This window comes from Benincasa hispida, chromosome 6 (genome assembly GCF_027475165.1).
Source record: "Benincasa hispida cultivar pf3 chromosome 6, pf3_genome.v1.1, whole genome shotgun sequence".
Classification (NCBI taxonomy): Eukaryota; Viridiplantae; Streptophyta; class Magnoliopsida; order Cucurbitales; family Cucurbitaceae; genus Benincasa; species Benincasa hispida.
In genome coordinates, this window is record NC_143483.1 from 11623897 (window position 1) to 11641762 (window position 17866).

Consider the following 17866-nt stretch of genomic DNA (forward strand, 5'->3'; position numbering starts at 1 on the left):
CCTGCATTATTAAGACGAATGGTCTTAATTGTATAATTAGAAAATTGTGCTTTTAACTTAAATTTTCTGAGCAAGTAATCTTGCAAATGCAAGATTTCAACTTGATAATAAGCACACGTGTGACCATCTGCTAGATGCGTCTATTAATACCATAAAATATCTAAATGGTCTACTTGGTGAGATTATAGGTCCAATTATATCACCATAAATTCATTCTAAAAATGTAGGTGATTTAGTCCCCACTTTAACTGGTGATGGTTTAATGACTAGTTTGCCTTGAGAGCAATGATAATTTATAGATTGAAGGATCTTCTGGTTTTCCAATGGGTGTCCATTTGAACTCTCAATAGTTCTTCTCATCATTATAGACCCTAGATGACCTAATCTGCCATGCCAAATTGTAAATATGTCTGGATTCATGAACTTTAAGTTCATTATTACATATGTTTCAGTTACTCGTATATGAGTATAATATAATCCAAAAGATAAAACAGACAACTCTTCTAGTATATGTTTTTCATATGAGATAGTAGATATGATATAAAGATACTCCATATTATTTTTTCTATCAGTTTCAATATGATAACCATTGCAAAGTATATCTTTAAAACTAAGTAGATTTCTCTTTGATTGACTAGAGAACAGTGCATTGTCAATTGTAAATTTTATTCCTCTAGGTAAAATAATATTTACTTTTCCAAATCCTTCAATTAGGTTTGCAGAACCTGATATTGTATTGACTTTTGCTTCTAGCATTTTCAGTTTGGAAAAATATTTTTTTACTTATAAGTATTGTATATGTAATTGTACTGTCTGCCAGACACAGATATTCTTTACTCATTTTTTAGTAACCCAACATTGAAAATGATCTAGGTTTCTTCACTAAAAGAAAATAATTACAATAAAAAAAATATTTGGAATATACAAAGGTTAACATCTACTAGGAAAAAAATATAGAGAGGAATAGGAAAAAAAGACATAGAATGGTGTTGTTTCGGTTGGTTTAAATTCATGATTTTTCATCAATAACTCATTATTGTGTCTGGCCACGAGAAGACATGAAATTAGTTCAGAATATTGTTTAAAACCTTTATTTCGATATTATTGCTGCATAATCATATTTGAGACATGAAATGTAGAAAATGTCTTCCTTAACATATCAACATCAGTAATTTTCTCTCTACATAACAACAATTTTGAAAGGATTTTAAATAATATAGAGTTGTAATCATTTACTAATTTGATTTTGTAGCCTCCAGTGCATCCACTCACAATAAGTTTTAGGAAGAATAACAATTTTTTTTATGATTATACATCTCTTTCAAAAATTTTCACAAGATATGGAATCTTTTATTGTAAGATACTCCATTTTCAAGCCCTTATAGAGATGATGATGAAGGAAAATCATAACTTTTGTTTGTCCTGACTGGATGTCGTATTTTCTTCTTTAATAGTCTTCCCAAAATTCATAGCATCCAGATGGATTTCGGCATCTAGCACCTATGACAAATAATTATTGTCATTAATACCAAGGACAGCAACTTCTAATTTTGTGAGATTTTTCATGGCAACACTATCATAAAATATTATATTTGTATTAGAAATTTAATAGATGTTAAATATGAAAAATAAAATAAAATTTATTAATTATAACGAAGAGAAAAAAAACTAACATACCTTTATGACCTACCTTTAGCGGGAAAAACGATAGGAACTCGTGCTGGTAATGTGTTGTAAACTTGAAGAGCATAAGGGGGACATGGATACCAATAAAATATAATATTAAATTAAATATAATAAAATAATAAAATATCATAAAATAAATAAATATTAAAATAAATATAACAACAAATGATGAATTTCTCAACTTTATCCAATTTTTAGGATTGATCACCAGTATTTGTGTCTTCCAAAACTCACCAAATGTCACTATTTATAGGCAATTTAGCATAGAAGATGGATTAGATGGATACTAATAGTGTGTAATCTACATTATATGAGATAATAGATATGTGACACATGACCAATTGACACTAATAATGGACATCTACATGACACCTAATTTAATATATATATATATATATATATATATAAAAGAAAAGAAAAAAGAATTCAAAATCTAATTTTGTACTTCAGACGCACGTAACACTAGGTGAGTTTCTCTCATTCCCTTGTTCTCGTACGGAAGAAAACCCATCGCCGACCACCTCCATTGCGTCCAACCATTCGCCGCCGATCAGCTTGTTCCGTCGCTAGTGTCTCTAGCTATCAGAACGTCCTATACTGCTGTCAAAAGGTAGTTGCAGTGATTTTCCTTCTCACCATGCTCTCTCTCTCATTGTTAGCAACGACCATCACGCGCCTCGCGACCACCATACTGTCGCTCGTCAAACTGCCGCAGTATCTATACGTCGCCACTGCTATTATTAGAAGTGGATGTGTTTCATGCAACAACATTTTCATTGATTGCCCTTTTGACATTACCCACGACTTGAGCCACCTCTGATCAATATTCTAGAAGGTATGAATTTCTGGATAAGATTTGGTGTTTTATTGTTGAAAGGGAGAAGCTCTTTGGTTACACATATTAACAAGAGAGAGAGAATTAATAAATCATCCTCACAGACTTTATTCATTGGGTAAAACCATTTATATGCAAGGATGGAGTAAGGAATAATTAGTTTACAAAAGATAACATAATAACCAATTAGTTACAAAGAATAACAAAATAGCTACTCTTTGACACTCCCTCAAGCTGGGAAGAAAATGTCTTGAACACCCATCTTGGCTATTAAGGAGAAGAAAGGGGCTACTGGAAGCGGCTTTGTGAAGACATCAGCTAACTGAGCACTTGAACGAACCGACAGCAGCTTAATTGAACCATTGGTTTACTTTGTCACGAATAAAATGACAATCCAACACGATGTATTTTGTTCTTTCTTGAAATATCGGGTTAGAAGCTATGTATATGGCCGCTTGATTATCACAAAACAAGAGAGACGGCGAAGTAGAAGTAATGTGCAACTCTTCAAGAAAGTTCTTAAGCCACATGATTTCACATGAAACAACCGCTGGTCCATGATATTCGGCTTCAACTGATGAATGAGAGATTGTTTGTTGCTTTTTAGATTTCCATGAAACTAGGGAATTCCCAAGGAAGACACAAAAGCATATAATAGAGCATCTTGTGCCAAGGCAAGCTCTCCAATTTGCATCAGTGAAAGCACGTATGGTGAAGTCTGTAAATTTGGGCAATAATATTCCTTTTCCTGGTTATCCTCTCAAATACTTGATCAAACGATGAGCTGCATTGAGGTGATCACGAGTAGGCTTGACCATGAATTGACTTAACTTGTGCATAGAAAATGTGATATATGGTCTTGATATTGTTAAGTATAGCAGTCTCCCAATTAACCTTCTGTAGACAGAAGCATCTTGGAGAAGGTTTTGATCACTTGATACTAACTTCAAGTCATGGTCCATTGGCAAAACAACAGGCTTAGTTCCAAGCAATCTGGAGTCTTCAATAAGCTATAAAGCATAGTGGCTTTGGGATAGATATAAATCACATGAGGACCTTGACAATTCAAGTCCAAGAAAGTACTTTAATGACCCCAAATCTCTTTCAATTTGAAAGTGTTGTTAAGCGAAGGTATGATAGTACAAAAAATGTGCTATTTTCATATTCTTAATTCTAGGTCCTTACTATGTTTAATGTATTTATTTAATGATTTTATCGGTATTGAGCATCTTGGAGGTAGAATCAGTTGTTATGAGCCGTTTGGGGTTAATTTGGAGAAATTAAGAGCTAATTTGAGCAATCAGGCTTCAAAATGACATGAAAGGATGAAAATACCCCTAGACAGAGTATCACAACACTCAAACGAGCTTTGCGCAACACTACAAGGTAGAAGTTGCATATTTCGTGAAGAAACAGGGCATCATTGCAACCTTATGAACTTGAGACGGATATGGGCATGAGATAGGGCAGCGTCGCGACGTTGCGACTGTAGTATAAATAAGTTTCTTCGATTATGGGTAGAAATAAACACCCACATTTGGGCTTCCAACCAATTTCCCCTTTCTTCTCTCTTCCACTTTCTTCTTTGGGTGTTTCTTTAGTAGTTAATCGAGTAGATGTCGGATTGTAGCTTCTCATCCTCTATGGGAAGGTAAGATTTTTGGTTTCTTAGCTTAGAGATTTAAAGGAACTCAATGTTATTTTGGGAGATAATGATTTTATGATGAATACATGGTAGCATAAATACTCTATATCTATATTGAATAGATAAAATCATTCATGTCAAATTGTTAAGAATATATACATACCGGATTCCATTGAAAGATTTAAGATGACTCTAAAGTGGCGGCTATTATCTTCCTCAACCAAAGCTCCTAATGCCCTAAGTGGGATCTCTCTCTAGATAGGATTCAAGAAAGACTGAGTGCTTATTGCTTTGGTATATTGGGGACCATAGCCTAAGGTCTCTTTATATACTAGTTCAATTAGGATTCCCATTAAACCCTAATTAACTAGGAATGGGCTTCTACCCATTAAGTCCATACTCAATTAGAAATCTAGGGTATTAATTAATTAAATCACATAATAGGGCCCAATCTAATAAAATAACCCAATGTGATAAATTATTAATCCATATACATAGCCCATACTTTAATTAAACATATTATTATTTAAATATGTCTAACAATCTCCTACTTGGGCTATGTCTATGTACCTGATATAATTAGATCACATAAATCTTAAGCGTGCATAAACAGGTTATTTCAATAATAGAATTCCCCTTTAGTTCAATCTGGTCCATCTCCTGTATTAGCACGGAATCAAGGCGGTTTTCATCACTACCCTTGTAACTAAACCTTCCTTGATCACCAATTCCAATACATTCAATGATATAGATCAAGTATGGATGGATAGCATGGAAACTACATGCAAAGTGATCTAGATCATGTATGTTTCCAACTGGTCCAAATTCCTTAATGGGATCATTCTAAAAAACTTTATGCTAAACTGCATGCATGATAAACAAATTCAGATAATAAAACATAAACCATCAAATTTATTCTATATAGAAAATAAACAAAATAAGGTCAAAGAACATCCTCAATAACAAACTCCTACTAAACCATGGAATCAGAAAAGTGACTAACACCCATGTGAGCAATATGCTCATGAAAAACTTTAGGTGGTAAACCTTTAGTCAATGGATCTGCAACCATAGAGTTTGTTTCCATGTGTTCTATCGAAATTTGACCATTCTGAACTCTTTCTTTAACAACCAGAAACTTCACGTCTACATGCTTTGACTTCGTATTGCTTCTGTTGTTGTTGGAATACATCACAGCCGACTTATTGTCACAAAATAATTTTAGTAGTCTTTCTATGCCAACCACTATCTGCAACCCAGTGACAAAATTTCGCAACCATATTCCATAATTGGATGCCTCATAACATGCTATAAACTCCGCAGCCATGGCAGAAGAAGCCATAAGTGTTTGTTTAACACTTTTTCAGGATACAGCTCCTCCAGCCAACATGAAGATATAGCCTGAAGTGGATCGCAAAGTGTCTTGACATCCAGCATAATCAGAATCAGAATACCCAATGATCTCTAAAACTTCTGATCTCTGATAAGTGAGCATATAATCTTTTGTTCTCTGTAAATACCTCATAACCTGTTTGGCTGCTTTCCAATGATCCATCCCTGGGTTACTCAAATATCTGCTTAATACTCCAACTATGAACGCAATATCTGGACGCGTACATACTTGAGCATACATTAGACTTCCAATGGCCAATGCATAGGGAACCTTCTGCATCTCCTTAGTCTCGAGTGTGGTCTTGGGGCATTGACCTAAATGAAATTTATCACCTTTAGCGATCGGGGTATCTCCTGGCGCACAATCTTTCATGCCAAATCTACTCAAGATCTTTTCAATGTAGTTCTTTTGTGACAATCTCAAAATACCTTGAGAACGATCTCGCAGTATTTTAATTCCTAATACAAAAGAAGCATCACCAAGATCCTTCATCTCAAAATTTCTTTTGAGAAATCTCTTAGTGTCATGCAATAAACCTACATCATTACTAGTTATGAGTATATCATCGACATATAACACCAGAAAGATTGATTTACTCCCACTGAACTTGTGATATACACAATCTTCCACAATGTTCACCTCAAAACCAAATGAGGTTATCACTTTATGGAATTTATGATACCATTGACGAGAGGCTTTCTTGAGACCGTAGATGGATTTATTTAATTTACACACCATAGACTTTGAATTACCAGATACAAGGTTTTCTGGTTGCACCATATAAATCGTCTCATCAATGTTCCCATTGAGAAACGCGGTTTTTACATCCATCTGGTGTAGCTCTAAATCAAAGTGAGCTACTAGTGCCATGATTACCCTAAAAGAGTCTTTCGATGAAACCGGAGAGAAAGTCTCTTTGTAATCAATGCCTTCCTTTTGAGTAAAACCCTTTGTAACAAGACGAGCCTTATATCTTTCGATACTGCCATGTAAATCCCTTTTGGTTTTAAATATCCATTTACAACCTATGGGGTTTCACTCCTGATGGCAGTTTGACAAGTTCCCAAACGTCATTGTCTCTCATGGATTTTATTTCCTCTTCTATAGAACTTATCTACTTTTGAGAGTTAAAACTTTGTAAAGCTTGTTGGAAGTTGATTGGATCATCTTCCATTACGCCTACATCATCCTGATGTTCTTGAAGAAACACAATATAATCATCTAGAATTGCACTTCTTCTCTCTCTAGTAGATCTTCTTAATGGCATTACTTGAGGTTGTTGAGTTTGAACTTCAGGTTCAACAACGGGGACTTCAATGTTGTCTTGTTCTATAATTGGTTCAACAATGAAGTTAGGAATTGAAGCTTGAACATCATTTATAATCACATGAGGAAAAGAAACCAATTCCTCTTCAAGTACAACTTTCCTTATATTATCTTCCCCCTCAAACTCAACATCCTCAAGGAATCTAGCATTTCCTGTCTCAAACAATGATCTAGAAGTGGGATCATAAAACTTGAAACCCCGAGAGTGCTTAGAATACCCAACAAAATAACAGCTAATAGTTATTGAGTCCAATTTTCTTTCATTAGGCCTATAAGGTCTAGCCTCAGCTGGATAACCCCATATGTGAAGATGCCTAATACTAGGCTTCTTTCCTGTCCATAACTCATAAGGGGTTTTAACTACTACTTTACTAGGTACCTTATTAAGGATATATGTTGCAGTCTTTAGTGCCTCACCCCAGAGGGATTCTGGTAGAGAAGAATGACTAATCATACTTCTTACTATATCTTTAAGTGTTCTATTTCGCCTCTCCGCTACACCATTCATGCTGGGTTTGCCCGACATAGTGTATTGCGGGACGATTCCACATTCCTCTAGGTATTTGGAAAAATGCCCTGGACGTTGTTCACCTGATCCATCATATCTACCTTAATATTCACCACCACGATCAGATTTGACAGCTTTAATTTTTTTTCCAAGTTGAAGTTCGACTTCAGCTTTGAAAGACTTGAAAACGTCTAAGGATTTAGACTTCTCATAAATTAACTATAGGTACCCATATCTTGAATAGTCGTCTATGAACGTAATAAAATATTGTTGTCCATTCCAAGAGGCCGTAGGGAATAAACCACAAATGTCTGTATGTATTAGTTTTAAGACGTCTGAGCATCTGTTGGCACCTAATTTTCTTATGTTTGTCTGTTTCCCTTAATACATTCCACACAAACGTTGAAGTTACTTAAATCAAGGGAATCAAGAATTCCATCTGACACAAGTTTCTGAATTCTTTGTTTAGAGATGTGACCTAAACGCTTGTGCCATAACATAGCGAAATTTTCATTTAATTTACGCTTTGTACCATATGAATTAGATAACAGGATCTTGTTAAATGAAGCAAAAGAATCAAGCATATATAGATTATCAATTAAAGAACCGGTACCAATAAGTTTAGAATCTTGAAAAAGACTAACTTTATTATTTCCAAAAGAACAAGAAAAACTAAATTTGTCCAAACTAGAAATAGAAACTAAATTCCATCTAAATGACGGTACAACAAAAGTCTCATTCAGATCCAAATAACAACCAGTTTTTAAAAGTAATCTAAAATTTCCAATAGCTTCAACTGGAACTGCTTTGCCATCGCCCACATAGATGAATCTTTCAGCATCACTTGGCGGCCGGCTCCACAGGCAATCCTGCATTGATATACTTATATGAGTAGTAGCACCAGAATCTACCCACCAAGTATCTGTAGGTACAGAAGCTAAATTAACTTCAGAACAAACCAAAGTAATAAGTTTACCCTTCTTTACACGCCACTTGGCGTATTTGGGACAATCTTTCTTGAAGTGACATTTCCTTTTGCAGAAAAAACAAGGATTTTCAGTAGCTTGTTTCTTGGTTTTATTCTGCTGAGATGTCCCTTCTGCAGCATCCACAATTTTCCTTTTCTTCTTATCAAGAGAGCATGTTGCCAAATGAGTACTTTCTATCCTTTCTCTCTTAATCCTATCTTCTTCTTGCACACATTGTGAGATAAGCTCATTAATACTCCATTTATCCTTCTGAGTATTATAGCTTATCTTAAACTGAGTGAATTGTGCAGGAAGAGAGATAAGTACCAGATGCACGAGTAAATTTTCATTTATCTCGATATCAAGTGCCTTTAATTTACCTGCGAGATTGGACATTTCCATAATGTACTCCCTTATGTTTCCATTGCTCTTATACCTCATAGAAGTTAAAGAAGTCAAAAGACTACTTGCTTCCCCTTTCTCATTTTTAGCAAAATATTTTTCAATTTGAGCAAGAAACTTATTGGCATTTTCACTTTCTATGATAGAACCCCGAAAAGACTCCGGAATGGAGTGCATAATGATCATCCGACATATGCGATTTGACCGTTCCCACTTCTCTATATTAGCCGTATTTGGCTGTTTCTCAGTAGAAGTAGGTTTATCGATCCTTAATGCAAGGTCCAAATCCATACACCCGAGAAGTATCTCTAAGCTTTCCTTCCAAATCTTGAAGTTCGATCCATTCAACTTAGGGATTGAACTCAGATTTCCAGATATTTGAGTAAGACCAACTGAAATAATAAACAACAAAACATATGCTCACAATTAAAATATAACAAAATAATTTCACATATGTGGTGGGCCCCTTTAACAAGATACCTAACACAACATTGATGTCCAGCCTTTGGGCAAAAACACCAACTGTAAATGGTACTCTCAACGTAGTAATCAAAGTACTAACAATTAACTCTGTAAAAAAAAATAGCCTTTCTTTGGACCGACTATTTTTCACATGAGCAATCTTTATAATTGTCACATACTCATTACCATATGCATACTCACAATTTGGCCAAATAATTATCTTCCTTTGGGCCGATAATTATCCGCATAAATTCATGAATATGCACATCTTATATTTTAGAATTAAATTAATCTAGATAACAGAAGCTACTTTGGTAACAATCTAAAATATAAGACACAATAATATAATAATATTATTGTACAAAAATAAATGAGGAAGAACACCAAATAGTTTTTATCAATATTCACTTAATAATTGCATATACATAATACAATTAAAGCAACAAAACATGTGAATATCGATAAATATCATCAATCAAATTTAAATTTAAATTCACTAAATTATCAATAATCAAGATCAAGAATTACCGTCAAAATCAAACAGGAAACGTCGACCAAAATTTCACAAAATTATTCTCTTTCTCTGCCGCAAATTTTAATCTCTAAACAGCCGTCGACACCGTATTCGTTTGTGGATTCCGTTGACAATTAAATGATAAAGACTTATAAAAAAAATTGGTTGTTTCTACACTATGTGTTTTTTTTTCTCTTTTGAAACCCACGAAATCAAAGAACACATGTACTTTAATTTTTTTTTTTTTTTTTTATAGCCAATGAATCTTTATTACTTTTTTGAGAAAATCTACCAAATTCATTGAATGCTCCAACAATAACCCTTCGATTGCACATAAATCGCAATCTTCAGCCATCATAAAATTGCTGCTCAACCAGATTCCATTATTAACGAATTCAAAATCTTCAATCAAATTTAACCTTAAAACCCAGTCAATATCACAGAATTCATGTAATTAAAACCAAGTGAAATTCACCAAATTTATCCAATTAAGAATTAAAGAGAAAAGAGAAAGAAAATTTGAATGGGTTTTTAATGGTTCTCGACAGTTTCTGTATTTGAAAACTCATGAAACCATAGCCGACAATTGCTACAATGTCGATTGATCATGGGTTTTCGTGGTGTGAGGCCTGTGTCATGTGTTTCGGCACAATGAGGGATTCAATTTTTTAGAACTTTATTCTTTAATTCTTTAACCAAAATCAAAATTGAATCACAATCCTAATGGAAAACAAATATAAACCAACAATGTAACATGAAAAACATGCTCTGATACCACTTGTTAGCATAAATACTCTATATCTATATTGAATAGATAAAATCATTCATGTCAAATTGTTAAGAATATATACATACCGGATTCTATTGAAATATTTAAGATGACTCTAAAGTGACGACTATTATCTTCCTCAACCAAAGCTCCTAATGCCCTAAGTGGGATCTCTCTCTAGATGGGATTCAAGAAAGACTGAGTGCTTATTGCTTTGGTATATTGGGGACCATAGCCTAAGGTCTCTTTATATACTAGTTCAGTTAGGGTTCCCATTAAACCCTAATTAACTAGGAATGGGCTTCTACCCATTAAGTCCATACTCAATTAGGAATCTAGGGTCTTAATTAATTAGATCACATAATAGGGCTCAATCTAATAAAATAACCCAATGTGATAAATTATTAATCCACATACATAGCCCATACTTTAATTAAACATATTATTATTTAAATATGTCTAACAATACGAACTTGTTTATGGGTTTCAATCTGAGTTTTACATTTATGAATTGTATGATTTAATTGTTAACTGACGACCAATGATTTTGTTGTGTAATTTGAATGCTTGGAGACAACTTGTAATATGTGACATTTAATTATAGGTTAATTCAAAGGAAGCAATATGTTAGTTAGTCTTGTAATTCGTTGTCTATAATGAATAGTAGTTCATCCTATCGACCTAGAGAGAAACCACATTAAATATTTGATTAGACGTTGGAAGTCGAACACTCATCTTAGTGTCATCCTTAGAACTTAATGCAATTTATCAATTTGCATGGAGTGGATTCGTTTTCAATGCATTTCAATTAATTAGATAATTAGGACTATTGGTTTGGATTCCAATCAATTGAGCTAAGCATAAACAAGGAGTTTAAGTTATATGTTGGTTGTTCAATGATCTTAATTACATTGGGTGAATCATCCCTCTGAGCTAAGACATCTCAATTAATTGTTTTTCTATTTTTATTTTCTTGCACTTTGTTTCTTTTATGCACTTTCCTATTTCGTCCACACAAAACTTCCCCATTTTGTCTCTTTAACTAAAAACGAGCTTTGATGAATTAATCTCCCGGCTTCCATGAGGTTCGACCCCAAACTTGCCGCTTGTACTACAAGTTAGTATAAGTAGTTCGTTCGATAATTTATAAATTTTATTTTTGTAGCAAGGGTTTACGGGCGAGGTAAACTCGAGGCTTTCCAAGGTGCCATAAGGGCATATGAAAGTTGTCTTGCTTTAGTCCTTTGGCACAATGGTAATTTGATTATCTCGAGTATTTGTCTAAGAAACAGTAGTATTCCTTCCCTGTTAAGCGATCTAACATCTGATAAATAAATGACAATGGAAATTGATCTTTCTTTATGGCTTTTTTGAGTTTGCGATAATCTATAAACACCTTCCATACAGTGCATTGTTCTAGTTGGGATCAATTCATTCTTCTCGTTAGTAACTACAATCATGTCACCTTTTTTGGGCACACACTCGACTGGGCTAACCCATATGTTGTCGATGATTGGGTATATCTCTCCGGTCTCTAACCATTTTATGATTTCTTTTCTCATGACCTCCTTTGTATTCGTAAATATTTAACCTTTGATTCTCAACAAAGTTATTTGCTCCTTCTTCCAAGTTGATAGGGTGCATGCATAAGCCTCTGATGTCAGCAATAGTACAATCGATTACTCGCATAAGCCTCCCCAAGATTTGGAATAATGACTGCTCATTTTATTCTGACACTGGCGAGATGCTGTTTTAACCAAGGTAAGCATATTTCAAATGCTGGCAATGGTTTCAATTCGAGCTCAGGTGGTTAATCATTAATGGCTTCAGTGGCTTTAATACTCCATGCTCTGTTGCTTATGCTAGCAGTTCAGCTATTGCAGCGACTTGCTCTATTGACTCTTCAAGTTCTTGAGTACCTTCTTCCTATACTTCCTTAATCACTAAATCTTGCAAATAAAAAAATAAACCATCAATATTTTCAACAAATGAGCATTCATCCATATCTCCAGGAAATTTTAATGCATTTAACACACTAAAAATGATCATTTGATCATTGATTCTCATCGATAATTCTCTTTTTTGCACAACAATTAGTGTTTTCCCTATTGACAAAAATGGACGTCCCAAAATTACTGATACTTCTTTATTAGCTTTGCAATCCAAAATTATGAAATATGTGGGAAACACGAACTTATCTACTTATCTACTTTTACTAACACATCTTCAATTTTCCCTATTAGTTTGATAGCTGACTCGTTAGCTAATTGGAGGGTCATGATGGTCGGTTTCACTTCCTCAATTCCTAGTTGAGCAAATACTAAATAGGGTATTAAGTTGATACTTGCACCCAAGTCACACAATGCTCTGCCCAAACTCTGACCTCAGATTGAACACGAGATTGTAAAACTTTCCGAATATTTTAATTTTGGCAGGATTTTGCTGCTAACCAAAGTATTGCAACAATCGATTAGTGCACCTGTTTTGTATTGTGGAAGCTTCTGTTAGAAATTTCACATAATTGGGCATATCTTCCAATGCTTCAACTAATGAAATGTTAATGTGTAACTGCTTCAGAATATCTAAGAAGTTCATAAACTGTATGTCTTGATTTTCTTTATAAAATCTTTGGGGGAATGGTAGTGGTGGTCTAAGGAGGAACGTGATTGTTCGAGGGTGTTTAACGAAGAAAGGTCTTCAAAGGTAATGTATCTTGAACCTTTTTTTCTTGTAAAAAGCATGTTGTAGTTTAATGTAAATGTATATCTATTTGTATGTTTGCCATAAATTAAGTTTTCAATTATTAATAGAATTTGGATGATTCGCTTTCGCTCAAGGTTCTCTTCCCAGAGTTCCTTAAGTTTTAACAAAGAGGGTTTTAGAAGTGTATAACCTTTGTAAATTCACTTCAAATCCTTGCAATCTTCACGAATTAGATCTTCAAATCTCCAGTAGACCACCAAGAGGATCTAATCTACTATCCCCAACCTTGAATTTGAGTGGTGGAACTCTTAATTGAGAAAGATTAAGGTGGAATTGAGAGAGTGTAAGAGCAAAACAAACTTCTGCAGAAATTCTGTAGAAAAATAGATTGCATCATCCTCAATCCTCTTAAAACTGGAGTATTTATCAAGTTAATTCATGCAAGCACTTACTAATCTAGCTAATTGACAGTTCAAGCATTTAGATAGTGGGCAAGATGTTAAAATGTGGATTAATCTACTAAAAATTCCCATTCTTGGGATAAATCCATTAACCAAATTATTTTCCAATTTGTAATTAGATTTAGTTATAAATTAAATCAAACGAAATTTCAATTTCTGAACATTGAATTTAAAAAATTGGAAATTGATTTAATTTTAAATAATTAATTAAACAAATTTAATTAAATAATAATTTGATGTCAAATATTAAATTAATAAAATACCTAAATTAAACATGAATCCTATTCATGTAATCAATATGTAAATCAATATTTAAATATTTGAACTACAATTACGTTTAATTTCAACAAAATTAAACATTAATTATATCGAATATAATTATCCAAACACTAAATTGAAATTGAACGTTTCAAATTTAAATCCTAAATAGAAATTTGAACATTTCAAATTCACTTAATCTTCTGATTCAATGTTTAATCTTTCACAAGCTAATAGAGGGACCTTATGGACTTACCGATCATAAGCTCCAATGATTTGATATTAATTGGTTAAACTCTTTAAACCACATTAATCAATAATCGTTAACTACCGAGACATACTACTATAACTCAGTAGTTGCACTCTCCTCACTGTAGATATATTTCTGTCCACTTGATTTAACCATAATCAATAAGTCGATCCTTCACAAGTAGTTCGTATTTACAGTTAGGTAAAAAAAGACAAATACCATTTTATCCTTGTAAATACATCTTGCTCCTTAAGTCTCAACTGATCCTCTATTGAGCGATTGGTTTATAGTCCAACTAATAAACCATATCTCTCTATCACAAAAGGATGAAACCCCTTTGTTCAAGACCAAGAATCAGTACTTAAGAGAACAACCTATCTACTAACCCTAAAATGGGTAGGGGTGAATTCCATATTACAGAACTATGTCCCCAATTATCTATCTGGTTTTACTCCAAAAATGGGAGGCTTATTGAGTAGTGCTGTTGAACTACTCTCACCTATGCAGATTAAAGGATAATCCCAAATAAATAGAAATTCATAGTTAGCTCAAGATTAAGATCAAGTTACCCTAGGTCATCAAATTGAAATAGTTAGTTTTAACAGTAAACGGTCGTTATAAAGAAAAGTGACTATTTCATGATCTGGTCTTATGCAAACGTATTTTGCATAGGATGCCTCCACTTGCATGTCTCCATATGAACGATTTCAGGATCACATCATTTGTATCAGTATACAAAGTGGGTTGCATCTATAATGTCCCCAGGATGAAGTACCAAATCTCATTCATATCTTATAGACCTTTTTAGGCTATGTACTATAACGTGATCCTCTTTTATGTCTCTATATAAAGTTAAATTATTCATACTATAGCCATGAGTTCGTTTAATTGATTTTATAACAGAATGCAATTTCAATAATACTTTTATCGAAAAATAGAATATGTTTCATATACTACGAACTGTGAGTTTTAGGACATTCCCAACTGAAGAAACTCATTGAAGAGATTCTTGAGTGGAAGCGGATCGTCCAAATTCCATTAATTATTGAAAACATAATTCCCAGTAAACATACAACAGATATGCATTTATATTAAACTACAACATGCTTTTACAAGTAAAGGGTTTAAGAGATATTATCTTTGAAGAACCTTTCTTCACAAAACCTCCCTTGAACAGTCACGAACCTCGAACAGAAACAACTTCAAGAACTTCTTGAAAACCTTCTTCAAGAACTTCTTGAACCAAACAGACCGGACACAACTACAAAGAGTCCTTGGTATTTTCGGGGTAAGAACCAAGGAGTGGTGGGCTCTAACTATTTTGGTTATGAGGGATAGTTTGGGTGAAGGAAGAAGAAGATTGAGAAAGCTCTCAAGAAATCAAGAATACAAAAGTTTTCTCAATCGTTTAGCAAATTGAAAATCGTCGGTCATAGAGGAAGAAGAGAAAACCTCTTTTCTTTTATTTCTCTTGCCACAAAATCAATAACCACCCATTAAGGTGGTTGGAGAGAAAAGATGAAAAAGTTATTATTCAAATAATAATAAAATAATATAAATAAATATGATAACTAACTTATCATATTATATTTATATTAAATTATATGTTATATCAAATATAAACATATAGTTTTAATATTGTATCACATACAATATAAACTATAGTTTCTTTTCTCTATTTTATGACATTTAATATCAATCATATTTATATTAAATTTAACAACTATGAATTACAATCATAGAAAATATATTTGAATCTCATTCAAATATTTATTTCCTCCCATTAAACTATAATGTATCAAATATATTATGATAATTGTATCATATATAATTGAATCAATTTAATATAATTAAATCCCTTTTATTAATTTTAACAATTCAAATTAATCCAAAAACTGATTCTCAACTAAATCCGTTTGAGCTACCAAGGGGACCTTATAGACCTATAGCTTGAAGCTTCAACGGTACATGAATAATTAATTAAACTCTTTATTAATTCACTTTGTCTTCACCAGTACATTATTCACCATTCGTTAACTGTCGAGTACTTCACTAAAGACCAATAGTTGCACTCTTCGCACTACAGATATATTTCTGTGTCCATTGGACATAACCAATCAACAATACGATGACCCTTCATAAATTGCTCGTAAGTACAACTAGGCCAAATTATCGTTTTGCCTATGTTGTTAATCTAACTCCTTAAGTACCACTGATTATTCTAATGAACAATAGATCATAGTCCTACTATGACTAAACCCCTCTCAGGCCAGGAGATGGTGTGGCGCCACATTGTTCAAGACCCGGAATCAATCCTTAAAAGAGCAATTTATCTACTTACCCCTGCTTTGAGGAAGGAGTGAATTCCATTTTGTGTAGTTATGTTCCCAGTTCCCCAATCAAACAAATCTCCAAAATGGTAGGTTTGCTGAGTCGGCGATCTGACCACTCTCACCTATACAAATTAAAGGATCGCCCTCATAGGCAAGAGTTCACAACTCACTTAGGATTCAGGTTATGTTACCTATGGTCATCCTGGTGAAATGTAAATCTCTATTATGAACAGTGTTATGTAATGAGACTAACCATTTCGTGGTTCGGTCTTATACAAACTCATTTGTATAGAATATCCCCGCTCGCGTGTCTAATAGATGAATGATCAGATCAAATCATATATAGCACTTTACAACAATTGTAACACCTACAAAGTAGGCCATACTCGTAGTGTCACCAGGATAACGTACCCAACCTTATCCATCTACTACAGACCATTTAGGTTATCACTTAAATATGATCTACCTGTATGTCTCCACATACATGTTTAAGTTACAATGATAATCTTGAATGTTAGTTTATTGGTTTGTGGTTAATGTAACTAAAATATCATATATTTTATAGACAAAGTGAATAAAATATCATATATTATTAATCACATAAGAGTTGTTCATACAATGTTTACAAACTATAGGGCCCTACGAGATTTAGGACATTAACCTCAACACTAACACCACTTCTACTACAACTACCATCTAATCTATCTTTCATTTTCAAGTAGAAACCTACCATCCAATCTACCACCACAGACAGAGTAATCTATCTAAGCTCTAAAAAGTTAAAAACAAATATAATTAGTTCACTGAATCCTAGATCCCGTAAATAGAAGCTTGAGTGAATCCAAAAATTTCCACTAAAACTCAAATCAAATATGAAAACATAAGAACAAAATAAAGGAAAAAACTTACAGAAGAGGGAATAAAAAACCCTGAAAAATCCAGAAGAAAATCGGTTGCCTTCTTTTTCTATTGGGAATAAAAAAAGCCCAGAAAGCCTAGAAAACCTAGATAAACCTAGAAGAAATTTCAAATCACAAAAAGAAACAAAACCTATAATAAATTTCAGATCAAATAAACCTTATCGACGCTGATGACAAAGCTAAGCGACGCTGATGAACGGATAGGGAGAGAGAGGAGCAGTGGACAAAGAGAACTTGATGAGGACGAAAAGACGACAAACCTTATCGACGCTGATGGAAAAGATGAACTTGATATGTAAAAGAGGGTGAGTTTTAGGTTTGAATTGAAGATGGGAGCGACAGAGGAGATAAAGATGGGAGCGGAACATTAGAAAAGATGAACATAGGAGGTTGGGAGCGACAGAGGAGATGAAGATGGGACATTGAAATCGAA

The 17866-nt window shown here is 33.6% G+C and overlaps 1 protein-coding gene across 6 annotated transcripts; it reads right to left on the reverse strand.

The window, feature by feature from the left end:
• Positions 1-1143: 1143 nt before the first annotated feature.
• Positions 1144-17842, reverse strand: LOC150035413 (uncharacterized). 6 transcript variants are annotated; one of them, XR_016530372.1, is made up of 3 exons: positions 17694-17842; positions 1678-1738; positions 1144-1500 (listed from the first exon to the last, which is right to left on the reverse strand). XR_016530372.1 is itself a non-coding variant. In XM_090315064.1 (3 exons), exons 2-3 carry the CDS (start codon positions 9052-9054, stop codon positions 8234-8236), a joined length of 714 nt encoding a protein of 237 aa, XP_090171190.1. In that variant the 5' UTR covers positions 9055-9155; positions 17694-17842; the 3' UTR covers positions 1745-8233. The 6 variants fall into 6 exon arrangements, 1 of the variants encoding a protein (XP_090171190.1); XM_090315064.1 differs by lacking the exons at positions 1144-1500; positions 1678-1738 and adding exons at positions 1745-8262; positions 8370-9155; XR_016530371.1 differs by lacking the exon at positions 1678-1738 and having other exon boundaries at positions 17591-17842.
• Between the last annotated feature and the right edge of the window lie 24 nt (positions 17843-17866).

Coding starts and splice junctions, on each gene's coding strand:
- LOC150035413 (XM_090315064.1), bottom strand. CDS start 9,054: ATGGATTTGGACCTTGCATTAAGGATCGATAAACCTACTTCTACTGAG. Junction 8,263..8,369: donor CAAGTGGCGTGTAAAGAAGG/GTAAACTTATTA, acceptor ATATCAATGCAG/GATTGCCTGTGGAGCCGGCC.